General features: G+C 42.8%; 1 protein-coding gene across 4 annotated transcripts; it reads left to right on the forward strand.

Annotated features, from left to right (window-relative positions):
* The first annotated feature begins 1,271 nt into the window (after window positions 1-1,271).
* Window positions 1,272-27,623, forward strand: TSC1 (TSC complex subunit 1). 4 transcript variants are annotated; one of them, XM_085076922.1, is made up of 23 exons: window positions 1,272-1,385; window positions 8,411-8,473; window positions 9,540-9,715; window positions 10,574-10,677; window positions 11,309-11,461; window positions 13,106-13,250; window positions 14,278-14,432; window positions 14,732-14,805; window positions 16,227-16,405; window positions 16,823-16,932; window positions 17,155-17,278; window positions 17,648-17,763; window positions 17,996-18,068; window positions 19,097-19,195; window positions 19,295-19,862; window positions 20,082-20,125; window positions 20,646-20,812; window positions 21,678-21,860; window positions 22,209-22,319; window positions 22,805-22,927; window positions 23,880-24,067; window positions 24,175-24,336; window positions 24,603-27,623. In XM_085076922.1, exons 3-23 carry the CDS (start codon window positions 9,610-9,612, stop codon window positions 25,078-25,080), a joined length of 3,462 nt encoding a protein of 1,153 aa, XP_084933048.1. In that variant the 5' UTR covers window positions 1,272-1,385; window positions 8,411-8,473; window positions 9,540-9,609; the 3' UTR covers window positions 25,081-27,623. The 4 variants fall into 4 exon arrangements, with proteins under 4 accessions (XP_084933048.1, XP_084933049.1, XP_084933050.1 ...); XM_085076923.1 differs by having other exon boundaries at window positions 23,883-24,067; XM_085076924.1 differs by having other exon boundaries at window positions 17,651-17,763.
* Window positions 27,624-27,670: the final 47 nt, after the last annotated feature.

Genomic DNA, 27,670 nt, shown 5'->3' on the forward strand with positions numbered 1-27,670 from the left:
CTGTGGCAGATTAAACAAACATGTCTTCTGCACATCAAGAAAAAAAATATCACCATCACTCCATCCACACCACAATAAATATTAATTGCCAGGCACAAGGCAGGACTAGATTAAAAATCTGCTGGCTGCAAGCAACTCTTATCTCATCACGAGGCAGGATGACCCATTGCAGGTGCAGTGGGAAGGAACTATCTCAGTCCTGCAGGGATGAGAGCTGGGAAACACCAAAACTGCTGCAGAACTTAAAAATCAACCGCTGTGTCTCAGACGGGGCTCTGATCTGCTTTTTCTTTCCTTCCACCTAAATTCCACCTTGCAAACTGAAGGCCTGTGATTCCTGCTGGCACCTGGGGACACTTGATATGGACTGCAGAGTCACATCAGGCACCCTCGGTGTGTTCTTGCAGAGCTGCTCTTCCTTGGAGAAGGAAAATTCAGAGATTGAAAATTCAGGGATGGAAAATTCAGAGATCCCACCAGCCTGGGGACTAAATATTGACTTAAAAACCTGTTGCTCGTGCCACACAAACCCGAGCGCTGGAGAACCTCACTGGTGGTAACTTCCTTTATTCCCTCCCACTCTGCATTTCCCACAGGGAAAGATTAACGTTTATCTGGCAGGATGGAGTGTTTGTGTCGTATGGTTGCTGCATTTTAGCGGGGGGGAAAGAAAGAAAACAAACACAACGACAGAATCCTTGTGCACGGTTCGGATGAACAAGTCCTCAAGGATCCAAAAACACGAGACGGGAACAAGCTTTGCACGTTCTTTAATTAAAATCAGTGAGATTTGGGGCTCGGGCCGGGGGGCTCTGCCCGGCAGCCACAGAGCCCGTCCCGCCGACACCGCTCCGCACACAGCGGCACCCCGAGCCCTTCTTTATTCCCTTTCAGCCCACTCCAGCACTTAACCCAGCCCTCGCAGCGGGCTCGCTGGGCACCAGGAGCACGTCTCGCCCGTTCCCGGAGCACCGGCACCTCTCCCGGCCGCGCCGCCCGCGGTCCCCTCAGGGCCGGGCCTTGTTTACCGCCCGCGCCGCCCCGCCCCCCGCATCACGCGACCTGCGAGCCGCACCGCTGCCCCCGCCGAGATCCCTCCGCAGCGGGACACCGCGGGGGCGCGGCGGGAGAGGGGGCGCTCCCCGCTCATCCCCCGCGCGGGGAACGTCCCGTGAGGCGGGAGGGGCGAGCGGGGCGGGGAGGGACCGGGAGAGGAGCCGGGCAGCCGGCGGGGAGCGAGGCGGTGAGGCGGGACTAGGTGGCGCGGCGGAGGGATCCGAGGGGCGAAGCGCTGTGATGGGAGGGGGAGGCAGGGCCAAGATGGCGGCGCCCTGTGGGCCGGAGGAGCGCGGAGTGGTAAACAGCTGAGGGGAGGAGAGGGAGAGGTGAGTGCGCCGGGCCGGCCCCCTCCGCCACCGCCGCGGCGACACCGGGGACAGCCGCGGGGACGGAGAGGAGCAGGCAGAGCGGAGAGATGAGCGGGGAAGCAGGGAGAAAGGGCTGGGGGAGGAGGCGGCAGGAGAAAGGGAAGGGGTCGGGGGGATGGGGAAGGCGGGGGGGTGATGTTCCCCCTCCGTCCCCTTTCCTGCCTCCCTCTGTCCCCTTTCCTTCGTTCCAGACCGACTTGCCCCGGCTCTCTTCCCGGGGGGCTTAGGGCACTGCCCCCCCCGCAGGGTCCCCCTACCAGCCAAAGCACCCCTTTAATTTTGCGCGTTTGATCCAAAAAGGCTCAGCAGCCCCACTGCAAAGGCTGAGTAGCGATCTCCAGGTTTCCTCTGCCTCATTCCTTGCTGAGGAGGTTCCCTGATCCGGGGTTGGGCATTAAATAAAGCAGTTGCTGAAGTCTGTCCCCTCGGTGAGGAAGGCTTTTCTCATTTCCTTGCTCCTGGGTAGGTGATGTGAAGTCAGGATGTTGTTTGCTTCTACAATAAAACATTTTGCTTCCTGTTATCACAAAGAACTTGGAAGGCTGCGGTTCTGAAGTTTTCACCCTTTGTTCGCTATGGATGCAGCCTCTCTCGTTGTTTTATCAGTTTAGTCAGAGCTTCTTTTGCTGTTCGGGCTTGGGGTTTTTTTAATGAGCCTTTTACAAGGCAATGAGTGAAAGGAAGAACGTGCCTTAAAGGAATGTATGATTCAAAACCCCTGGAAATGACCCAGAAACCAGGATCAGGTTTTGTGTGCAGAACTCTTTCCAGAACTGCTGTTTCCAGAGAACCTTCCAGTGGATGCTAATACAGGTTTTCATTCTTTGTGTGCTCTGATCCTGCAGTCCCCTGACATCAACTTCTGGGGTAGTTGTTAGAAATCTCTCAGAATCGAAGCACTACTGAAGTGATCCAGTTAGGTGAAAGAATTCCTCTTCGGTTTACATGTATGAACAAATAGAGACTAAATCTTTGAAAACTCTGGAAGTTTTAGTAATCACTGCAAACCTTGGGAATACATTTAGCTTTGCTGAGCAGCAATCAGTACTCTGCTTATCAGAGCTAAGCCACACTGAAGTTTAAAATAAAATCAGGGGCTTAAAATCCTTTACTCAGTGAAAACTCTTTCTGCTTTGTTTTTCTTTTTGATTTGTTCTGGTTTTTTAGCATCCCAGTTCACCCATGCTCCAGTATGTAAATGTTTCAGTACTACATTTCCTTTATGGGGAATTGCATGAACTTGGACCAGTGAAAATATAGTCAGAATATCTAATGAGATAAGCTTTAATTAAAATGATTTTATCTCTGGCTGTGTTTAAATCTGACACCTTAACTCTTTACTTGTTACTTGAACATTTACCTCTATGGTGACTAAAAAAGTCACATTATTAATAGGTTCCCATGTGAGATACGCTGGCCAACTGCAGATGTTTTGGTGTTTGGACAAATATTTGTCTTCAGTGACTATTTGTAGTTTAAAATGAATGCTGGCTCTATTTGCAGCTGGTCTTCTGGGATGTTGACTTGTCCTGATTCCTGAAATTCTTCCAACTGCCAGGCACCTTCTTGTTGGCCCTGATGGGAGCTGGGGATGTAATCCAGCCTCTGTGCAAACAGAATGGCCTGTAACACACATGCATGGTGCACACACACATATATATTTGGAAAAGATACTTTTCCATTTATTAGGAAGAAATCCTTCCCTGTGAGGATGGGGATCCCTGGCACAGCTTGCCCAGAGAAGCTGTGGCTGCCTCTGGATCCCTGAAGAGTCCAAGGCTGAACAGGGCTTGAATCAACCTGGGATAGAGGAAACTGTCCCTGCCCATGGCAGGGGGTGTGATGAGATGGGCTTTAAGGTCCCTGCCAACCCAAACCATTCTGGGTTTCTTTAATAATAAGCAAATAAAACAATTAAAGCACTTTGCAGTGGTGGAAGCAGGGAAGGGGAGCAGATTTTGTGGTGTGTTGCAGACAGGTGTGTGTTTAAGAAGTTACAGCTTAGTGTCTTGCTCTGGCATTACATTTTCATGTAGTTTAATAAACATAATGAGGACAAGTAATGATGTTTCCTTTGTCAGCATAAGCATTTCTTTGAGTAGCACATTAAGATCCAGAGTAAAGTTCTCACAGTGGTGAATTGCTGTCACTTTCCTGGGCATTATTCACGTTTTGTTTTTACTTCACAGTTACACATCATTTGGTGTTGTTCTGTGTAACGCTGAGTTTAATTCTTGGAGCAGTTAAAATGCCTTGATGAGTACATTAGATAGGTTGCAGTGGTTTCAAGGTTTACTGAATTGCTGCCTAACTCTGTGAATATTTTAAAAGGTTCCTCTTGAGGGCAAAAAACCAAAAATGCTGCAGAGATTTAGGAGGCTCACTCCTTGTGTAAGTGCCAAGTTTAGAGCTCTCTGATCACCTGTTTGTAGTTCAAATGATTCTGTAGTTGGACTTAGCTTCCTTGTGTAGTGTTAATTAAATAATTATAAAGAGCCAGGGCTTGTTCTTATTTATTTATTTGCTATTAATATATGCACTAGTGTGTAAGGAATTGCAATAATTCCCTTTAGTAGCTGGCTGGTTAGCCTGGCTTCTGCCAGAGGCAGCTCTTCCTTGTTTGGGCTTTTTTTGACATGGATTGTTTTAAAACAATTTTCCCTCTGACAGAAATGTGATGAGTAGCAATTAGCAATCGTGTATTAGCACAGCACAGAGTCCAAAGAATCTTAAAAATTGCTGAATATGATTTTCTCTCTTTGTTTGGGATTGTTGGGGGTTTTGTGATCTTCCCATTTCCACATCAGTTAAGCACCTGTAACAAAGTACAGGAGAATGTGTATAATATCAATTATTACTATAAATAATTACTTTGTTTAGTTATGGAATCTTGTATCAGATCTTAAAATAATCAGAAAAATATTTACTATTAGAAGAAGCCAGAATTTGTTCTTAGAAAGAATTTTGTTCTTTAAAAATGAATAAATAAATTAAAATGATTGTACTACTAGTTGTAATGATCAGTTTGAAACGAGGTTTAGGGTTATTATTTCTGGGTGGTGAAAAAGGGAGTTATCAACTGCTTGCTTTCCTATGCCACCAGTGTTTTTTCTCCCTGCTGGAACTTTTCATTCATTGCTCAAGTCACTTGTATAATGGCAGTGTTTAGTTTAACTGTGAGGAAAATGTGAAAGTGAGTATGGTTAGGAAACATAAAACAGGCTTCGATTTTTGTGTGGTGAATGGGAGGGGTGAGGCTTAATCCTTTCATGACCAACATTTCAGAGATTTGAGTGAAAAGGGCTGCTGTGTTGTCAAACTGAATTTTTCTTTGAAAACAAAATTAATGGCTTTTGCCAAAGCAGTACCTGGGGATGTGACCTGACCTTACCTGCAATAGAAATCAGATGGGAAAGTGTAAATCTCGAGGTTCTGGTCTTGTGGTGTTAAAATCCCCTTTTCTCTTGGGGCAGAGGGGGAAATAACCATTCATGGCACCCCCCCAAATTTAACTGCTGATAAATAAGGAGAAATAAAATGCTGGTGTTGATCCCTCACCACCCCCCAGAGTGGGCCTTGTGGTGTGTGAATTTGGGTGTTGTTGCAGCAAAGGCCGAGGGTGTGTTTGTGGTGTGTCCCCCTCCTCCCCACCCATGCCAGCAGCATAACTGGCACTACCAGCTGCTTTTTCATTTGGCTTGGGATAAAAATACACTGAACAGAAGAACATCTTCTCTTGACAGGAATACTGACAGAAGTCATAATCTTTGGAAATACTCTGCTATCTCTTTCTCTGGTTAGCCTTTTCCAATTAATATTTCTACAGTCTTTCCTTTTGTCTTGAGTTTGTAACTTCAACTGGTTTGTGTTGTTAAATTAGCAACCGAAAAATAATTAAAATTGGTTCTCGGCTTGTTGGCTTCTCATTTTCTTTCTGTTATCTATCTCCAAAAGCTGTATTGGTACTTAAATATAATATTTTGTAGTAAAGTATATATTTATGGAAGCTCTTGAAAATAAGAAGTACTATTGGTGTGATATTTTCCAGTGAGATTAAAATGTTGCATTTCAAAAGGTATTTAAACAGAATTTTTTCTACTTTACTAACCAAGTACTTTGGATCTTTAACTTTTAAAACTAGTTTTAAAAGTTCATGAAGAGTCAGTGACTCAAACCACATGGAAAACTTAGACTTGTTTTAATCCTGTTAGTTTGCAAGAATGGCTGCAGGGATGTGGCAATTCTTCTGATGAGGGAATGATTGCAATATCTGGGGATGGAAGCACTAGAGAGACTCATCTTGTAACTATGTATTTGAGCAGAAAGACGTGGTGGTGATATGATACTGTAAAGATGTCAGGGATGTCCTGTTCACCACCCATGTATCAATTCCAGATACAAAATACTATGGAATTCAGTGGCTGATCCTGCTGTTTCACGAGGTGATGGGAGCCCCTTAACCTGGCCTGTGCTTATCTAAAAGATTTGAAAAGCACATCACAAATTCCTGGTCAGACTGTGATAAATCACACTGACACCAAGGAGCTGAACTTCAGCTGCCAGAATGCAGCGTTTTCTGACTAAAAGCCTGTTGCCTGTAAACTACTTATTCAGCTGCCTTTGCCTGAAAAAAGTGTGACAATGATTTAAGACTATCGCTGGAATTTCCTAGCTTGTTCATTTGTGTTGGGCACAGATTTGGAGCATCTCAGTCTCACTTAGAAGTTAAAATGATAAATGACTTTATCTTGAGAAAGCTGTGATTTGCTTTTCTTAAAGTTGTGGCCATTTGTGTGCAATGGGGTGACAACACTGACTTGTTTGGTGTAACTTCAGATAAACTTCCACCTCCTGAGGTGCCTGTGTGTAACATTGTCCCATTTTCAGATGCGCTTTGCAAATACTTTTATTAATATTTTGAATACTTCTAGAGTGGAGACCGCTCTGCTTTAAAGTCCTCCAGTGCATGATTGACAAGTTGAAATAAACGATGCTGGATTTATTGGCACAAGGTCACTGAAGCCATCTGTTTTAGTCAGGGAGCTTGGGAAATGATCCGTTACCTACGTGTGTGTCGTTATCAGCTCGCCTTATCAGCCTCGCCCTTATCTGATGGCAGCGTTTGTTCGTGCCAGCACAATGGCACAAAGTTTGAAATCCTCTTAGGCGCTGAACACTTAAAACCGGGCTTTTCCCCATCTGTCTGCAACCCTACTGATGAACCTGACTTCCAGAACCCATCCATAGTCTCTCCAAAGGTGTGTTTTATGATTTCACCAGGCTGCAGCTTTTCCTCTGGCAATATCAGAAACAGAAATTCTGCTGTTGAGGTTTTCGCTGCTGTGACAAAGATCTGGTCCAATATAATATTGCTTAAGGAAAATAAGAAAAAACACACTCTTTGCACTTGAGCAAGGTGGGAATCAAAGAGTTGACAAGCTTTTTATGGGGTAAAAAAGTACAGACTCGTGTTTCTGCTGCTTTAATTCTCAAAACAGGTTTTGCTTGCAGCTGCTCTGGGGGTGTGGCCATGCACCTCTTGTTAACAAGACTTTAAACAACTAATTCATGTTGCTTGTGAAGCTGGTGGATCTATTGCTTAACCATAGCTGAGACTGTCCTGATAGAAACTGAGGCACAGCAAGGCCTTTTTGAAAGGTGGTGTTCTGAGAAATAAAGGAATAGATTCCTTGGAGTAAGCTGCTTCCCTATACAATATCCCTTCAATATGATAATGAGTGCTAGAAACTAAAAAAACAGTTGTCTCCTGAAAATGTGTAGCAGAGTGGAAGGTTGTTGACTTCCTAGGTTGCATGGATGTGTGGCTTTAAACTTTCTGAAAGGATGGTGTCACTCTTTGAGCATTGTTTGTCTTCCAAACAGCAAGTGCTTTGAGGAAGGAGTTGAAGCTTGGGAGTCTGCACAATGTGGAGAAATAAAAACAACAAAAAACCCAAACCAAAAACCTAAACCACAACAAATCCCAGCTCTGGTTTTATGAAAAGCATAGATCCATTCTGCTTTCAGTAAAAAGCAACTTTTCCCTCACCCTGAGTTTCTGTTCTGCTATTACCTAAGCCTTGCTCACACTACCAGCCACTTTTGAGTCTGCAGATTTCACATCTTGCCAGCATTAGACTAGAAAGGAAATAGCATTTAAATCTCAACACTTCACTGATCAGACTGTGCTGGCTGCTTGCACATGAACTGAAGTCTCATTTTGACTGTTCAGTTGTGATCATTGAAAACTGAGGGTGGGGGGATTTATGCTCTGTAATGATGATTACTGGAATGCTCCAGCCAGTTCGTTGCTACTGAAATGCCAGTTGTGAGTGTGGTGCCATATTATCACCTTTGAATTTGCAATCAGTGCCAGATGAAGTAAGCTGATGTCTGGTGGCACTAAGAAAAGTGACCTTGGGCAGTTCTGCAACTGCAGAGTGATATGTTGCAAATGACAAAGTTTACTGGTGGACATGTTAACTCCTGCTGTCCAGTAGCTTTGTTGAACATAAATATTCAAGAAAGTAATATGTATGCAGGTAATTACAGCATTATCATTTAAAATAGAGCAGTGATCTGTGGTTTCTTGGCTACTGCCTAAAATGTTTTGAATAGAATTTAAAGGCTTAAATTAATTACTGTCCATTCAGAATAGAGAAGACTCCTTTGTGTGTAAGATTCTACCTACCATAAATAAAACTCTTCAGCAGCTTTTGAAGGGTCACAGTACAAAACTACAGTCTTGTGAAAGCCACCTAGTTTGAGGTAATTGCTCAGCTTAACCTGTGGACAGTTCTGGAAAGGGCAACTTCAACACCTTTTGATGTTTTTCAGACTGAGGCTGACTTCTGATGCAGGGGGTGCACAACTCTCATATTCCATGTAAAAAAACTTAGTGCTGTTCTGGACATGTATCTGGTGTGATAAGGAAGAAATAAATTGTGCCTTTTCTTAATCTCTCTCTGGTTTTTCTTTATTAGTGATCATGAAAGGTGTGTGGCTGACAGCATTGCAGACAGAAGCTCAGCTCATCCACAGAACAGGTGCTGTAAAAACCACTGCAGTAGAAAAACAATTTTGTGTGTAAACTTGCTATGTGTCAGTCTTGCCTTCCATGGGGGAAGTGAAAAATGTATTCTAGCTTGGAGTGGGAGGGAAGAAGAAACCCTTGCTGCTAATACTAGGTGTTATCTAAAGCCAGTTTTGTTCTTCCACTGGGAAAGGCTTGGTATAGGATTCTTATGGATGAAATAAAAATTGACTAATATTGTGGTAGATAGGTAGATGTGACACCTGAATCCCTCTGATGCTGGTACATGGGAAGAAGCCATTTTAAAAGCCTGAAATGGCTCAGATTTGCTCCCACTTAGCACTGTGGAGCTGACCAGTCATGTTATCTGCACACTGTTGCATCTAATTCTTCATCCAGTTTTTGCACTGCAGAGTTTTTGATGTATTATTCACCAACCATGCAAAAGTGAAGTCAAAAGGTGTGTTGTGCTGCTCAGCCTGAGTTTGGTGTGCTCAGGCTGCCCAGGAGCAGCAGCCCAGCCTGAGTTTCCCAATAGCTGCAGCCTGGCCACGTTACAAAGTCTTAAAGCCCAAATCTCTCTGAGTGCAGCAGTGCAGAGCCCAGGGCAGTGAATTCCTGACCTGGTCAAGGGAGTGCAGAAGGTTCTGGAGGTGTGTCTTTTCTCCAGAGTTTAGTCCTCTATGCAAAGGACTTGAAAGGTGCTTTGAGGAGGAATTGATGTAAGAAATCAGGAATAGAGGGATTCCAGGAAGCCTTTTGCATTTTATTCAAAACTTTAGCTTCAGTTTACTGGCCTGGAGAGCAAATTAAAAAAATATGGTAAGAGAATGCTCTTGACAGTGTAGATACTGAGATCTTCTGCAAAACAGATTAATGTCTATTTGAAAAACATGAAGAAAACCTTGCTCATGACTCATGGGCTTTTTGGAAACTCTTACAGCTTTTATTGCAGGTGTGGAAACCCTAACAATCCTCTCAGTGTTCAATGGGCACTTGTGTGGACAAGAAATAGGAGAGATGGGAGATTTTACGTGGAAAAGGGAAAGTTCACTCATCTGCTGTCTCTTCTTTCCTAGTCTGGTAGAAAGACACCAATGAAGAACTTCCTGAAGTTTTAACCTCCACATTCATGTCAGTACTTGCATCATGGCACAGCAAGGAAATGTTGGTGAGCTCCTCTCAATGCTGGATTCTCCAATTCTGGGTGTCCTGGAAGATATAACAGCTGCATTCAAAGATAATCTCATTTGTGGTATGCATCCTTTTTTATAGTTTTGGGAAGGGTTTTGCTTTTACATCAATAAAGGTAGAATAACGTGGGGTTTTTCTATCAAACACTGTCTTTGCAAATGCAGCTCGAAAGAAACTCTTGATGTTTGGCTTTGAAATTGCTTTAAGGATTGAGCTCTCTTCAGTCCATTTAGCTTAATGGAATGGCTCCTGGAAGGTCTGTTACATAATTGTTAAAACATTATTACAAAATGATTGGCTTTTCCTGAGGCAGAGCCTCAAGTGTGAGCTGATGAAACTTTTCTTTGTCAAGTGTTATCTAGAAAGAATTAGGTGTCATCCACATTATGGGAACCAGTGGGATTTTGTTAATAAAAAAAAACCAACAAAAAACCCTACTCCCAAACAAAACAACAGACTCAGACTTTGTGAAAAGCGATTGCTGCTGTTGAGGCATCACTTGTGCTGACAGAGCCTTTTCAGAGCATGAGAGCACTGCTGGTGTCCTTGTCCCTGAACTTGCTCTCCTTTATCTGCTGAAGGGAGAGAACATCAAGTTACTTCTGAACACTTTACCTGTGCTGGGTAAAGTACCCTTGCAGTTCAGCTACCTTGTTATGGTTAGACAGTAATTGTTGGTTGTTAAAAAACCTGGTTCCTTTCCCTGAGCCAAAGCAATTGCTTCAATGGTTTGGAACCAGGAAATGTAGTTGAGAGGTCTCATTTTCCCAAAGGTCTGCTAAACACCAAGTACTGCTTGGTTTTATAAATTGTGTAATAGTTGCTTAAAACTTCTGCAATGTCCTTGTAGCAAATGCTTTGTTTTTGGTGTATTGAGAATGTTTTCTGGGTTTTTTCCTTGCTGTCCCCAAACTGACAGACCGTGGGCCTATGCTTGTCAACAACCTGGTGGACTATTATTTGGAAACCAATTCTCAGCAGGCGCTGCATATTTTGTCCACTCTGCAAGAGCCTCATGACAAGGTAAAAAAAAAAAAAATCTTGTTATGGCAGATTTTAGCCTGGTATTGAAGCAGCCTTTAAATAGCATCTGTTAAAACTCTGGGGTTCCACTCTGGTGTAGAATTACCTTGCTGTAGAGATGTAGTATCTCTGTAGTAAGAGTAGTTTAAGCTTTAAAAGAACTTCAGAGATCTCTGTTTCTTGAGATTGCTTAAACTGACCCAGTTAGCAAAGAACCTCTATAAAGGAGAGGTTTTGGAGGATTAATGTTGTCTCTTTATAGTGCTGCTGCTGCTGGATATGTCAGCCTAAAACAAATTGGTATTTTCAGAGCAAGTAAGGATTTTAAATAGATTGAAAATAACACTACAAATTGGCTGCTGACCAGATTTTTTTTTACTATTTACTTACAAACATTTTGAAGTGCAGTAATTGCTTCTGGACTGGATAGTTTGCATTTGTCTACCAGTAGTCTTAAAAGTTATTGCTGGGTTTTATTTCTTCTTGGATCCTGTATATTTTTAAAATGCCCATAATTTCCATATTGACCAACTGCTGCATATAAATTGGTGGAAAAGAATGTCTAGCAGTTAAATATACGTACCTTTGCTTTTTTTCTTTTTCTACCACTCTCTGCAAAATCCTTTATCAGCATCTACTGGACAAAATTAACGATTATATGGGCAAAGCTGCTACTCGTTTACCCACCCTCTCTCTGCTGGGACATGTGATAAGACGACAACCATCTTGGAAACACAAACTTTCTCAAGCACCTCTCCTGCTTTCATTACTTAAATGTCTCAAGGTAAGAGCTGTCAGTGCTGTCCATAGAACACCTGGTGTAAACATGCATACAGATGCAAGGCATTTGATTCCTGTTTTGATGTCATTTAGTTAAGCCACAGTGCTATTAATATCTGCTGAATGCTCGGTGCTGATCCTGTTATTGCTGACAATCTTGATTCTAAAAGCCACTGTCACTGTGAGTGAGGAAAGTTTATTAAAACTTTTCCAAAACAAGTTAAAGACAAGAGGGCCCTTGGTGAAGTTGATGGGTATCTTGAATGTGGACCTAATGAGAAATACAGTAACTTCCCACTGTGCAGTTTGAATTTGGGTGTCCTCTACTTGCAGTGGAGGTGAGCCATGCAATGGATTGTTCCATGGTGAAATTACCTTGGAATTAGCAGACTTTCCCTTCTTAGCTACTGACATGCTGGATTACAAGGAGGTAGCTTTTTCTCCAAGCTTTGTGCAGATCGATCAAGTATAATACTGTACAGTACTGTAATAGTGAATAAGGAATGGAAAGTGCTTTGAGACCTACAGTTCATTGTCAGTAATGGAATTTATTATGATAGTGAAGAATCCACATTAGTCATGAAGTCACATTTAAATGCACGATGCAATCAAGTGCCAGCACTCTTCAAAACAAAACCACCACAAATTTGTAACTGCCGAAGGAGCAGCTACAGCTGCTGTACTGGAACTCCTGACGTGCCTGACAAGATCTGTTGCCCTTTACAGTGTGACAGAGAGGAGTGAGGTGTGTCAGAAAGCTGCTAAGAGTAGGACAGAAATGTGGAACTGCTGGAGGTGTCTACAGAGGGGTAGGGATGGACAGGAAATGTGTTCTGATAGGTTTTGTGTGACTGAGGGAGAGTAGAGGCTGTAGATACACAGAGGAGGAAAAATCCTCTCACTATGTCCCATCAGCCTGAATGACTCCTGGGAGACACCCAGAGCAGCTCAGTGGCACCAGCCTGACCTGTGCTCTCTGCACCCTGTGCTGACAGAGCACAGGAACTACCAAGGAAAATGTGCATTGAACTGGGGAAGCAGGGAAAGAGTTTGAACATTTTCTGTGTACTTTCCTAAAATCTGGTTCTCTACTCCTGTTTCATCCAGCCAGAGGTTTGTAGTGCCACATCCCTTTCTTGTGGCACAAGCCAAGGTGTTCTAGTCATTGTTTGAATTACTGGTGGGTGAAATTTCCAGCAGCCAGGTTTAAAAGAAAAGCTTTTGACCCATGTGTTGGTAACTGGCCAACACCCTTGAACACCCTGATCAGAATTGCAGTTTCTGAGGCTCTGAATGCTGTGTGTGTTTAGCTCTGGGAAGGAAGGAAGGAACGTGGCACATGACATGCTGCATATATCAGTAATTTTTTTTACTCAGCTGTGGAACTGTGGTGATGTTCCTTTTTTAACTAAGTCAAGACTTCATACAGAAAAGCAGCAGAGTAGGAGCAAAAATCTCAAATCTTTTTCCTTCAAGTTGTTCTGATTGAAAAAGCTCAATAATCTTGGATCATTAAGTTCTGGTAGGTTTCAGAGGGACTGTTTCAATAGAGAACTTTTTCCATGATGATGATTCAGTGTTCACTTCATCCTTGGAAAAAAGTAAGTTCAACACATTTCACTAATGCAGGTTTTTTCCCTTCTTGCAGACTGACACAGATGTAGTAGTGCTCACCACAGGTGTCCTAGTGCTAATAACCATGTTGCCAATGATTCCTCAGTCTGGCAAACAGTACCTTCATGATTTCTTTGGTATCTTTGGGCGTCTCTCAGCCTGGTGCTTGCAGAATCCAGGTGAGATTTCAACTTTGTTGCATGCAGTTGTGGTTTAGCAGTATCCTTGTGACTCGTGTGCAGTTGGTGAGCACATTCTTTTGTGAGACTCTTAATGGTCTGAGATTATTTATACACAGAAAATGATGCATTAAAACCCACAAGCTGTTCTGTGCCTTGAGAGCATCGGGGAGTTCTTTGCTCGGAATTTAGAAGTCTCTTAGAATCTTCCATGTGGTGCTGCTACTGCATGAAATGTCACTGAATCAAAGTACTGCCCTGATGACAGTGAAAAGCAGAGATTGATCTTAATGGAGAAAGAAGGGAAAATACTAATGTTTGAGGCAGATTTTGGGGAAACTTGTGATTCCCCGATATAAATGGGGAGGGGGAAGAAGCAACATGCATGAGTTTCTTTTAATGTGCACCTCTCAGTAGTCGTGATGGTTGATAGAACTGGTTTTCTCACAGCCCTGGCTTTGCTGAATTGGTTGTATGTGGTCTGATGTGTAACACCAGCATATCTGTGAGTGTGGCTCATGGCTGAATCAACAAATGCTGTGTTAAGCACACAGAGCTGCTCTTTGGAGAGCCATTCTGCATGGCAAGTAGGGTTGGAACTACTAAGGTGGATAGTAAGATTTGTCTGTTGTGATTGCTTTTTGTGGATACAAGCTTTTAGTTTTTACCTTTTGAAGTGAAACAAGCCTTAGTTTCCATTTTTAATCCTTCAGTTGGTCTTACTTTGGCTTACTATGTAGAGGAGTTTCAGGTTTTAACTTGGAATAAAAACAAAGCTGTGCTTTGAGAATGACAGCACACTGGTTGGAATTAATGGTCCTTATCTTAATTTTTGGGTTTGCTGTGAGCTGATGACTAAGTGTTGTTTATTTTCTGAGAAGATTTCACAGTTTCACTAGGGACTATTTGTACCTCAGAAGACTTGTTCCAGTTAACATTTCAAATTTAAAAGTACTTCGCTTGCATTCTTAGAACTTCTGTTCTTTTCTCCCATGTAATGAAAAAGACTCTTAACTACTTTTTCCAGGTCATGTGGCAGAGATTTATCTTGTCCATCTTCATGCCAGCGTTTATTCTCTCTTTCATCGTCTTTATGGAATGTATCCTTGCAATTTTGTCTCCTTTCTGCGCTCTCACTACAGTATGAAGGAAAACCTGGAGACCTTTGAAGAAGTAGTCAAGGTAAAATGCTGCTCACCTGTGTGTTATCTGAGGCAAGGAATTTATAGCCATATATTCCAATTTGATACAATAAATTTGCCAATTCAGCTGAGGGCTGATCAACAAAACAGTATAAAAATGAGCAATTTGACTGAAAGCTCAGTTGGGATCAACTCTTGAAGCTGTAGTGATGTGTATTAACTATCTGTTCAGTGTAACTTTCTGAACTATTGGGATCAGTAGTTTGCTCATCAGCTTTGTGTTGTTTAGTGCAATCTAAAGGTGCTGCACTGATAACAAATCCTCCTTCTCCCTCCCAGCCAATGATGGAACATGTGCGAATTCATCCAGAGTTAGTGACTGGATCTAAGGACCATGAACTGGACCCACGAAGGTATTATATGTTCACTCTGCTATTAGGACAGGCTCTAGATGAGCAGTTTTCAGTGGGGTTATTTCAGAAGGTTGCAGCAAAAGCTTTTCTGTCAGCAACAGTTGGTGTGGGGGTGTTTTGCCACCCAGATTCATAGGTGCACCAGGTAAACATGTAGACTTTCTTCATCCCGGCTTACAGCTGGATGAATAAGCAAAAACTGTTGTGAAAGTTCATTAACAACAATGTCAGGGTTCTAAATTCATTTTGTGTCTGGGATGGCATCTGTCTTCTCTTAATAATTGACTTACTTTTATGCCTTAATGATCAAACATCCTCATAAAGATCTAAAACAGTTTGCCTATAATGAATCAAGTGAAACTCCCAGAGACATGCTTCATTGGCTGAAGGTTTGGGTCATATTCCTTGGGTTTGTTGAAATACTTGATGGGATTTAAGTGTTCAAAATGGCTTCAGTGTGTCTTGTTTTGGTACCTAGATATTGGTTCATTTAACAGATCAGTTCTTTTAACAGGTATGTCTTAACATTATCAGCTGTATTAGTTTTCTTTAGCAATAGGCTCATTTGCCTGCAGCAGCACCACTTGCTGCTTTTCTCTTGTCTCCACAGGCCCAGCCACTGAAGAGGAGAATTTGACTCTTGTTGCTGCACAGTAGTGCTCTTGCCCTGCTTTTCAGAGCCACTAGGAAATCACTCCTAACTGGGAACGCATTGAATGTCACAATGCTCAATTTTGCAGGGGGGAGGGTGGCACCACTCAGGAGCTCAGTTGGCACAAAACTACCAGTGGAAGCCTTCTGTTTTGGTATTTTGGACAGAGAATATCTTACTTTCAAAAGCAACCCAGCCTTTAATAGACAGCCTTCTGGGCTTTCTCTTCTTTACGGTGAACTTCCATGCCCTGAAATATTGGGCAGATCTAATCTGGCTGCTTAATTTAGTAAGAAATAGTTTTCAGGGTGAAGGAGATAGTAAAAGTACATCCCCCAAACTTGGGAGGAAAAACAGATCTGAAACTGGCATTTCAGACAGTGTTTGCTTGAATGACATAGATTCCCTCACTGCTGGCATGTCTAAATTTTGACTACCAACATCTGAGTGTAGCTGAGCTGATTTCTACAGCTGCTGAAGCTCAGGATCAACCAAGTCTTCGTATGCTGTTCCTCCTTTCCAGAGTGCTCCATGGCAGACCTTTATGGATCTCTGTGTCAAAGCTGTTTGTCTCCTCTTTGAGACCCCCTCTCACAAGTCATCTGGTTGCAATTTCTGTCTGGTGCCTTGTTCCAGTTTGGCTGGGAGCATGCAAAGCTGTCTGGAACAAATGAGCCATCCTACAAGCCAATTCCTCCTATCTCCAGGAACTCTTGTTTTTAACAATAATTGACTAACTTACTCTTTTGGATCCAAAAACTGTCTGCAGGTGGAAAAGACTAGAAACTCATGATGTTGTGATAGAATGTGCCAAAATCTCCCTGGACCCTGCAGAAGCCTCGTATGAAGATGGTTATTACTCTGTGTCTCGGAAACTCTGCACAAGCTTAAAACATCATCAAACTGACCCCTGTGCCAGCTCTTACATTGACACACAGAGCAGCTATGGTAAGACCTGCCTGATGGCTATTCAATACCCAATTGCTGGAGGAGCAAAAAAACCCATCCCACTAATATATTCCGCTTAAAGGCTGATTTTTAGGCACCAAAAAATAAATCATTAAACAAATATATAGATATGTTTTCTATGTGCAGATATACAGCATGTTCACAAGGTTGTCTCTTCATCCCCTGTTCTCCCTAAACCAAAACAACCAAAGCAAAAAAAAGAATGTATGTAATATATTCAATAGATGTTTTCTTGGGCTGGAAGAAAAGTCTCTAGCTACAAATGCGTATGTTGAATGGATTTAAAATGCTTTGATTAAAAGCCTTTAAGTCCTAGCCTGAAGAATCACAGTTTTGTATTTGATGTGTTGGATACTTTTGAATTTTGATTTTCTCTTTTGTTTTTTTAACTTGCAGGGACTTCTACTCCATATTCCACTCCTCGGCTAACACTATCACAAATGCCAGGGCAGCTACCTCAGATTCTGAGCCCTCAGTCCACAAGGCTGTCAACTGAGCCACAGCAGGTAAAGCAGAAGATGAAGCCCAGCAAGTTTTCATGCTTTGCACTTTCATAATTTCTTGTGGCAATCTTAAAAATTCATGGTTTTGAGGTGTGCTGTGAATTCCTCAGAAGTTGGTGTTTGTTTCACATTTAATCCCTGCCTGATTTCCTGTGTGAGAACCTGGATCCAGGTGCTTCACATGTTCCTTTCCTGAGCTCTGCTGTGTTTTATTCTGTGGCACAGGTCACCATCTGGAGCCCTTCTGCAGTGTGTGGTATGACCACGCCACCAACATCCCCTGGCGTTGTCCCATCAGAGTCATCCCAGTCTGCATCACAACCCTACAGCAAAGCTTTTGGCACATCTGGTACGTGCTGCATTTTGGAATTAGGCCTTCAAGGTTTCTTTTACTGGAAATTCTGGCTTTGAATTTTACTGTCAGCTTCTTAAATGGGAATGCCACATCATGCCTGTTGGTAGGCTTGAGTGATTACTCCTGTGAACTGAGTACCTCACCTAGAGCTGTGCTGATGCAAACAGAGAGGAAATCTTTGAATTCAGTGCCAAAGTCTGAAGCAACTTTTGGGAAACTGCACTTTTGTATTGATAAACGGTTGAAAGAGATTTAAGAAGTAAATGCTATGAGATAGTGTTTAAATGTACAATTCTTCACATACAATGTTCAGCTGAAAGGAGGAAGTGGGAGCCTGCTGAGAGAACTTGTGCTCCTTTTCAGCAGGGGGGAAAGGAACACCTTTGGGAACACCAGCCACATCTCCTCCTCCACCCTGCACTTCAGATGACTTTGTGCATGTTTCACTCCCTTCAGCTGCTGCCACACCTCCTAAAAAGGTATTACAAAATTCTTCTGCTGAACTAATCTGGTTTTTCTTTTTTTCATTGACTGGCCTTAATGCAGTGACTGAGAAAGAAAGATCAGAGTAGCTGGTTTATAAAAAATGTTGCGTTTCACTGCAAAAACTCATTTTCTTCTAAGTTTAGACATTTATTGCCACTTCCAGCTGCACAGTTGCCTATGAAATCTAAGGTAAATAATGTATTTTGGGTTTCTTTTGTTTTTCAGGAGGATAAACCAGATACTGGGAGGCCTTTACTGTACCGACAGCAAAATGTCATAAACAGCGATAAATCATTGGGTAAACTCCATTTTTCTCTCCTCATTACAACAGCCTATTGTAAACAATTCCAGTTTTTATTCACACATGTTCCAGTTCCCAAACACTTTTGCACAGGATTTTTGTCCCTGAGTTCTTTGTGGTTCCAGGATTCTGCCTTAACCTGTGATTCAACTTAAAACCTTCTTGTGGTGCTTTTGATTTCATTTTAACTATTCACATTCAGAAATAGCTTGAGACTTTTTCTACCTTGCTCTGCTGCATATTTAAATACACAAATCTATATTGAAGGCTGAAAAAGCATATTTATTTTTGTAAAAACTTTTTCTTTAAGGATGATTATTTTTATTAGAAGCAGCAAGTTGTATATTAAATTTTGCTTCAGCAAATTTTCTGTCACATGTGTGGATCAAAGTGTAAGACTGCACATGAGAATAGATATGCTCCCTCTTCTGGAAAAACTTAATTTTCTATCTACAATTATATTGCTGTACTTGATCCTTTTTTAAAGTCCTGTGGAATATTGCAATCAACAGTGGATGGTTGAAGAACTCAGCTTTTAAAAGGCAAATGTGGGTTTCTGTTTTCCATTCTCTGTCATTGGGTAGTTTGTATTACATCAGATGGCAGAACTTCCTTTTTTCAGGCAGGTATTGTGTCCCTGTGGAGCCAGATCAGAAGCTAGAGGAGAGGTTAATGCTGATTGGAAGTAGAGCAGTCACAGTGCACACGAGCCACCTTGTTTTATTTATTTAATGGGTTAAATTGCAAACAGCACATCCTTCCTCTCAGAGGTTGTGCAATAGCAAATGTTGAGTTTACAAAATTACATTTTTGGATCAGGGCTGACCTGTAACTGATCTCTGAACTGTTTTCCACATGGAATGGAACAGGAATCAGGTAACTTCCTCCTCTGAGGAAGCACCTGAAGGAGGGACAAGCTTATGCCAAAGACCTTGCAGCAGTAAAAAGCTTGTGTTTTGTGCTGTGCTAAGGGTGGACAAAACAGCACCTGCACAACTAACTTTTTGTTTTCTGTTTTTTTCCAGACATACCCAGTAGTAAAAGTTCAGTAACCTTAAGTGATCTTGCAGAGTTTTTAGGTGGGTTGTCATTTGAAGATAGCGCTGAGAAGGACAGAGAGGAAGGTAATGTCTGCCCTCCTTATCTACATCTTAGGTTATTACTAAGGAAATGTTTGTCCTGTTGAAATACAAGCCAGATCATGATGCTCCCCCTCTCCTCAGATGCAATATCCAAGGAGATCTCCGAGATCACGACCGATGCTGAACACATGGTGCCTAGAGGAGGATTCGACTCCCCGTTTTACCGCACAAACGAAAGTCTGTCAGGCTCTCAGAAGAAGACCCACTCAGCAGCCTCCAGTGTTCAGGGACACAGTCAGACCTCTGAGCCTTTAACATCTCTGGACAAGCCTGGGCCTGAGGGTGCACGGGAAACACCCAAACAAACGTTTACTCCCATAGACAAGCCCTGTGGAGGCTCTGGGGAAAGCCCTGCTGGAAACAGGGAAGGAACCTCTGGGGAGCCGAGTATTCTCACTCCCAGCCCTTGCAAAGTACCAGCACAGAGGAGAGTGGTGGTTGGGAGTGGGCAGCCTCCCCTCTATGAGCACCTCTTTGAGGTTGCATTACCAAAGACTGCCTACCTCTTTGTTGGCAAGAAGACTGAGGAGCTGCTAAAGAAAGCCAAGGGAGCCCAGGATGAAGACTGTATGTCCTCAACTTCTCCTGTGGAAGTGCTGGACAGGCTGATTCAGCAAGGAGCAGATGCACACACGAAGGAGCTGAACAAGTAGGTGACTGAAAATCTTACTTTGCAGACTTTGTTACTCTTTTTTTTGTGCTGGCTTAATTTTAAGCTGAGCCTGAAAAGCAGCTGCACAGTTTCTCCTTAATCTTTTTATACCAACTGACCTTAATTGTACTTTCGCTAGGATATAAGCTCTTTTGAGGTGAACATTCCATTTTTGTACTTAAACTTACCTGTTAATGCTGCATTTTCTTTTTTCAGATTGTCTCTGCCAAGCAAATCTGCTGACTGGACTCACTTTGGAGGTGAGGAAATTTCTCATGTGTTTTGGCAATCTGTTCCTCTATTATTAGACTTGCTTGAACAATGACCTGCATACTTTTTGCTTGTGGGTTTTAAGTAATGCTGCAGAAAGATGATGCCCTCCACTAAGCCATGGTTTATCTGCTTAGCAGATAGCTGTGTTCCAGAGAGATGAGCTGCTTTATTCATCTTTAAAAAGTGCAAAATTCAAAACACTTCTGCTTTTGTCCATTTGAGACTTGCTAAGCGTCAGAGTGCTGCTGGTCATCTGACAAATCCTTTTACTTTCTCACTGATAGTTGAATCGAAACTGATTTTTTTTTCTTGCTTATTTATATGTCTGTGTTTTTGCTCTTAGGCTTTTGTGGTGATGTTGGCTTGGCTTTCCCGAATCAGAGGAACAATCCACTTGGGGCTAATACACACTGCTTCGGGAAAAATGTTTACAATTTAGTGTTGGAGCTCAAAGCAAGCAAAGAGTGCAGCTCTCTGAGTGCAAACCTCTTCTGTCTCCCACTCCAGGTTCTCCCCCCTCGGATGAGATTCACACCCTGAGGAACCAACTGCTTCTGCTGCACAACCAGCTGCTGTACGAGCGCTTCAAGAGGCAGCAGCACGCGCTGCGCAACCGCCGCCTGCTGCGCAAAGTCATCAAAGCCACGGCTCTGGAGGAGCACAACGCTGCCATGGTGAGCAGGGGTGCAGCTCCACCAGTGGCTGAGACACACTGGTGCTGCAGCAAGTTAATTGGTCTGGCTGGTGTCTTTCTGTACCACTCAATTAGCAAAGAAGCCTCATTTCTCACCTTGTTAAAGTTGGTGTTCGTGGGGTGACTCGCGTAGGAGTTCTGTGCGCTGTCATTATTAATGTCAGTAGTTTCTAGTTGGCTGCAGGCAGCTGAATACTTCATGCTTGACCTCTGCCAGCACTTGCCTGTGGATAATGGTACAGGCTTCCCTCTAAATGGAGAGTTGTTCAATGCCTGGCTAAACACCTTATTGCATATTTGATGAAGTATTGTCCTTCTGCTCCTCAATTGAGGAGTAATAGCAAAAGCTTTAAAAATTCAAGTGTCCTTTTCCAGAGGTGTTCAGTGTGATAGAATTTGAAGTTATAGTACATATTTAGGTGTGTTTCATTCTGTATTTTTGTATTATAGCTAATTCCATCAACATTTTCACCTTCTGATAATGTACTACAGGAGCCAAAAATAGATTTTCAAACAGGTTTTGGAAGATGAGCTATTACTTCAGCTGTGAGGCCCAATTCCCTATTGAAAACATAAGAGGCAGTGGAAAAATAGTCTGTTGCTCATTGTGCCTTTGAACGTGGCTGTGAGTTTTCAGCCTGTCCACTCTTATCACCATTTCATCTCCTTTTCTGCCAAAACCAAGGCAAACCCCAAAAGCCTTGAGAAGATGCTCTGTAAAATGTTATATGTGTGGAGAAGTGTTTGCCTGCATGCTGGTAATGATAGCTTTGCTTGGCTGAGGATAGATGTCCTCACTGATAAGCAGGTGTCTTGTCTGATGCTTCATGTGGGATTCTTAACAGAAAGATCAGCTGAAACTGCAGGAAAAGGAGATCCAGGCCTTGAAACTGAGTCTGCAGAAAGAACAGGCAAGGTATCACCAGTTTCAGGAGGAGCATGATAATATTGTGGCTCAGCTTCACAGCCAGATCCGACAGCTGCAGCACGACCGGGAGGAATTCTACAACCAGAGCCAGGAATTGCAGGTATGAAGCATCAACAAATTTGTTGTCTACTTGGTAGTTTTAAAAATAGCCTTCATAATAACAAGGCATGAAATACCTGAGAGAAAGCTGGACATTTCTGTTAGAATTATTGTTCTGATTCAGCATAAGACAGTGCATAATTGGAAGTGCTTAGTATCATTCTTTTATAGTTCTGTTTTGTCCTGTCTTCAGCTTGAAAATAGAAAAATGCAGGTTCTTAGCTGATCTGGAAGTCAGTGTAACTTGATTTCCAGTGCTGGGGTTTTACAGCCTCCCAGCCCTGGGCCCTTGCTGTCCTTAGTGAAGTTTCAGAACCCTGAGTAGTTAATTTTTTTGTCACTTGAACAGACCAAGCTGGAAGACTGCAGGAACATGATAGCAGATCTGAGGTTAGAGTTGAAGAAGGCCAACAACAAGGTGTGTCACACTGAATTGCTGCTTAGCCAAGTTTCTCAAAAGGTAAGAAAAGTCAGTGCTCTAAGGGTCCCTTTGTGTCTTTCTGTGTATTTTTTATCTGACCATTTTCATCAGGTGCTTTTTCTTCCTTGTTCTGAAGCCTTTGCTTAGCTCCATAGTCTTATATTAATTGCACAAAAACAACACAGAAAAATCTATTTTATTGAAGAAACTAAACTCAGTTCAAGGCCTTCTGCAACATCTCAATTTGGCTTTTTCCACAGCTGTAATTTGCAGATTGGGTGTTACGAACTTGTATTAGAACTTTGCTAAATCTTAACACCTTAGAGATCTTGTATCAGAGGTTGAATGGAAATGAAAAGTTCTTTACAAAAACAATTTATTTAACACTCCCTGTGATGCATTGAATTCCAGTCTTTGTCTCCCTTCTTTACAAAAATACCCTGTAAACATTTTGCCTGTCAGCTGTGACTCTCCTGCTGAACTGTTAATCTCAGTGTTGGATTGTGTTCCGTTTCCCTTCCCAGCTTTCCAACAGTGAGTCGGTGCAACAGCAGATGGAGTTCTTGAACAGGCAGCTGCTGGTTCTTGGGGAGGTCAACGAGCTCTACCTGGAGCAGCTGCAGCACAAGCACACAGACACTACAAAGGTATCAGTGCAGAGGACTTGTGGGGACACTTCACTTGAGGTCACCATCCAGCAGTTCCCAGCCTGCAGAGGGAAAAGCTTTGTAACTTAACAGATTCTTTGCTCTGCAGCTGATTAGCAGGAATTTGGTTTTATATTTGATCTTCTCTTCAGGTTTTTTGTGCCCTGGAGGTTTTAGGAATCTCTTCAGTGCCCCTTCTTACAGCTAAGGAGAGGTTGTTGGGGTACAGCTGGGGTCAGTTTTAGCCCCCTGATGAAAATTCTTAGCAATTTCTTTTCCAAAGGCCAAGACTTTACTGTGCTCATATGTAACTGGCAGCAGATTGTTGGTAAAATAATGCAGGGTAGTAGTGCCAGAATTTGTGGAAAGATCTTAACAAGGATTTTATGGGTTTTCATGAGGTGTTACTTTAAAATGAGCATCTCAGCCTTCCCACTCAGTCATTTTCCTATTAAAAGTTACCAGTAACTATACTAAAACTTCTGTGGTTCATATGGTTTTACTTCCTGACTTCAAAGAAACCTTTTTCTAATTAGAAGCAAGTAAATTACACTACAATTTAACTGTTCCTTCGTGAGAGCACGTAATTAAAGAAGGTGAATAATGCGCTGCAAAAAGACTTTTACTGGTATTTAATGAAGGTCATGTTGGAAAAATGGATTTAAAATGGAGTTTGTCTACTCTAATCCAGTGCAGAACTGGCAAGAGTGCTTTGATGAAAAGAGGTTTTCATAAGGAACATTAATGTGCTAATAAATTCCAGTGATGTGTAGTTATTTTAATAGTGTACATCCTCAGCAGGGCTGGTTTTCTATATCTGTTTTTAGAAATGCTGCTTTTATTCTAGCTCACTTTAAAATGTGCCTATTTATAACATCAGAAACATGTCTAAACACCAGTAAAAATAACACAGGATCAAATTATACTTTACCATTGTGTTGTTTGCTTCGAGGAGGTTGAAATGTTGCATGCTGCTTTTCGGAAAGAACTGGAGAAAGCAAAGTTGTGTGTTCAGCAGCAAAGCCAAAGGCTTGATGCTTCCCAGAAAAGGATAGCTGAACTGGAATCTCAGCTTGCAAAAAAGGACCACCTCTTCCTGGAGCAAAAGAAATACCTGGAAGAAGTTAAAATCCAAGCAAGGTAGGGGCTTCCTGTGTTACATTTTTGCTGTGCTTTTGACAGATGCACTGTCACAGCTGAGGCAGAATCTGGAGATTTTGGACATTGTGGTTTCTCTCTCTGCTCAGGGGTCAGCTGCAGGCAGTAGAAAGCAGGTACAAGGCACAGAAAAGAATCACCCAGGCATTTGAGCTGGAGATCTTGGATCTGTTTGGGCGACTGGAGAAGAGCAGCCTACTGAAAAAACTTGAAGATGATAAAACAGAAGCAGCTGAAGCAGCAGAAGAAAGGTGAGGGTGGTGGTGTGAAATCTGCAGGGCCCATGTGGGATTATTGTCAGTTTTGGAATTAAAAACAGTGGGTGTTGCAAAGCTGAGTGTATGACACATCTGGTTACCCCCGTCACTCCTGCTTTCCACCAAACTGTGAAAGAAAACCTGTTGAAGTAGCAGAAATGGAAAGTAATCAAAGTAACCTGCCTGGGCCAGCATTTCCCTCTCCACTTTTTAATTGCTGTGATTTCCTTGACACTATGTCCTCTCTCTTCCCCAAACAGGCTGGATTGTGGTAATGAAGATACAGCAGGACACAGTGAAGAAACCATGAGTAGAAATGGAGAGACCAAACCTCCCAGCACTCGAGGCAGCAGTAGCAGTAAGGGGGGCAGCAGCAGCGAGCTCTCCACCCCAGAAAAACCCCAGAACCAGAGATTGAGCAGTCGCTGGGAGACATCCGTGTTGCTGGAGCCCTCCAATACTGTCCCACTGACTGTAGGTTCACTCCCCAGCTCCAAGAGCTTCCTCGGAATGAAGGCACGAGAATTATTTCGCAACAAGAGTGAGAGCCAGTGTGATGAGGAGGGGGTCACCATCAACAGGCTGGCTGATGCCCTAAAGACTGAACTATGTGAAGATCCAAGCATGGAGTCAAAGGCCCCTCCAAGCCCCGATAACCTCTCGCCTAAGCTCCAGGAAAGCAGTGTTGGACAGCTTCATATCATGGACTACAATGAAACTCATCATGACCACAGTTAAAGAGGAAGATAGTCAATCAGTGTTATTTTCATATTCTTGGCATAGAACAGGAGGCGTGAGTGCAAGTTTAACTAAAAGCTTTTATGTTTCTTTGGTCTGAGCAGTGGCTCATGCAGCGGAGCAGGATCGATGGCCAGGAACGGAAGGAGGCTGCTGAACGAATGCAAAGTGGATTTTTGGGTCTGGAATTGAAATGCCCAGCCTAACTCTTGCTTCTTTCTCAAATCCAATCCTTAGCAGCGTGTACTAATTTGAAGGGACAACTGTTAGCATTTGCAAGTATTTTTTTCCCTTTCTCCCTGTCCCCAGTTGAGTGGCTGCGTTTATGAACTTGAGTGCAATATGAGGCCAAATTAACATTTGTGAGTTTACTCTGAATGCTTTGTATTTCCTTGCAAGCTTCCCATTTAGAGCAGTTGGTTGTGCTGCCTGTCCAGGTGACTTCGGTTCCTTTCACCCTGGAAAGAAGCAGCACTAGGATTTCCAGTGCATTCTCTATTTTTGCCTGTCCACTGTCCCACATCCCTCAGAGCCCAGCCTTCATTAAGTTGGAGTCTGATTGAATACCCAAATGTTTAAAGAACATTTTACCTCTGCAAAATGATTCATTCACCCTAATTCATGATCACTGTTTATATTGTCCTTAACATTTCCTGGGAAGTTACATTTGAACAGACAAAAGGAACTGGAGCTTGTAATGCAGAAGAGACCGTAAATGCTGAAGACTTGTTAAAACACCAGCTTCAGATCTTCTTGGTATTTGAAGTGTTTGCCTGACAGACTGTGACTGACCTCACATTGGTTCATATGGGAAAGCAGTTGGGGTGGGAGAAGAGGGAAGAGGAAGCTTTACTCAAGTAGGGAGAGGATGCAGAACATGGAGGTAGCATTCCAAGCTTATGAAGATCTTGCAGAGGAGGATTTGTTTCTCTTATCAGGGAAGTGTGCTGCTTCACCCTCCTTCATAGTTTTGCTCTTTGTTCCTGGTCTGAGCAAGACCAACATGTTTCGAGTCCAAGAAATTGGCTTCATTCTTCCTAGGAATACCTTTTCAGGCTTGACTTGGAGAACATGGTTTCTTTTGAGTGCTCTTCTACTCAGATGGCAGCACATTTTTCAGGTCAGCAATGCCATTTTGGCTCTAGGTCTCTCTCCTTCATCCTCATCCTACTTCCTTAGACGACAAGGCTGAGGAGCAATCCTGCCCAAACTGAAATCAGAATCCTGGCGTGACGCCTTTTGGTGTTAATCATGTTTTAAGTCAATGATGAGCCTTCTGTGAAGGAGGATTGTGGGATCAGGGCTTGTCAGTGGTCAGACTCAATCTCCTTCTTACAGAACAGGGCCTGCTGTTAGGAAGGCAGTGCTTGTTTTAAATGCCCCACGTGGCTGGGTCCAGGTGTGCACAGACGGTTCAGGGTTCAGGCTTCACAGTTCCCCTGCATCACACGTGGCCTCTTCTCCTAAACATTCTGTGGGTGGCAGCTGCTGTTTAAGAACCACCTCACATAGAAATCAAGTCCAAGTACACTTGCATTTATAGTTCAAATCCCTTCTTAGCCCGGATGGGAACGAGACTGTCAGAGCAGCTGGTGCTCAGCTCACTTGCTCCTGACAGGACTTTCCCTTCCATTTCCACCTCCTCCGTAACTCCAAGGTCTGAATACATTTCTGCCTGTCTTAAATTATTCTCCGTGTCCTTTCGGTTGGTCAGTCCGAGCTCTGAGAGTAGAGGTGAACTTCAGTGGTTGTGTCAAAGCTGACTCTGCATGGAGTAGAGAGTAGAGAGTTGGTTGTAAGTGACAGCCTGGTTTTGTCGACGTCTTTAGGCTTTCTCAGACGTAGTGGTAGCAAACGTGGTAGCAAACGTGTGTTTCGGTAAGATTTGGAGGTTTCCTGCCCCTTTCCCAGTGATCCCAGCCCGGGGAGTGAACGGTTTGCACACAGAGGGCCTGATGGGCCAGCTCAGCTGGGAATGTTGGAGGAGTTCATTCCCAAACCCGGATCTGGCGTTCCCAGGAGAGGTGGGTTTGTGTTGGTCACAAAATTGCCCTGGCAGCAACGCGAGCTCTTTGATAAGGTGGCTATTTTTTCTTCTTTTAAACAGGATTTTAGCACCAGGATAGTAATGGAAACCACTTTAGGTTTGTTTATGGACCACAAAGATTATGGAGGAACAAATTTTGCAATTCTTTTTCGTAAGTCTAAGAATCATGGATCTGCTGTATGTAGTTAACTTGCAGTTTGTTTGAAGGGGTCCCATCAGTGAAGTGGAAACAGATTTTTTTAACTGACTGCTTTTAGTTAAATCTAAAATTGCTGTCTTTGTCAAGTTAATCTGTTCCCTGCCTCGCTCTTTGTAAGCATGTTAAACAATCCACATTAAATGCCATAAATATGAAATACGAGGAAATGGTACAATCGTAAGCTAAAGAGAACTTAAACCAAAAGGAGGTTTTGCTGTCCTTATTAGAATGTTCTAAAATGTCAAGGCAGTTGCTTGTGTTTAACTGTGAACAAATAAAATGTATTGTTTTGCACTACTCTGTGTTAAATTCCCTGCCAGCTGACCTCTTCGGGACCAAAACAC

The sequence above is a fragment of the Lichenostomus cassidix genome, chromosome 17 (genome assembly GCF_008360975.1).
Source record: "Lichenostomus cassidix isolate B80296 chromosome 17, HeHo_3.0, whole genome shotgun sequence".
NCBI lineage: Eukaryota > Metazoa > Chordata > Aves > Passeriformes > Meliphagidae > Lichenostomus > Lichenostomus cassidix.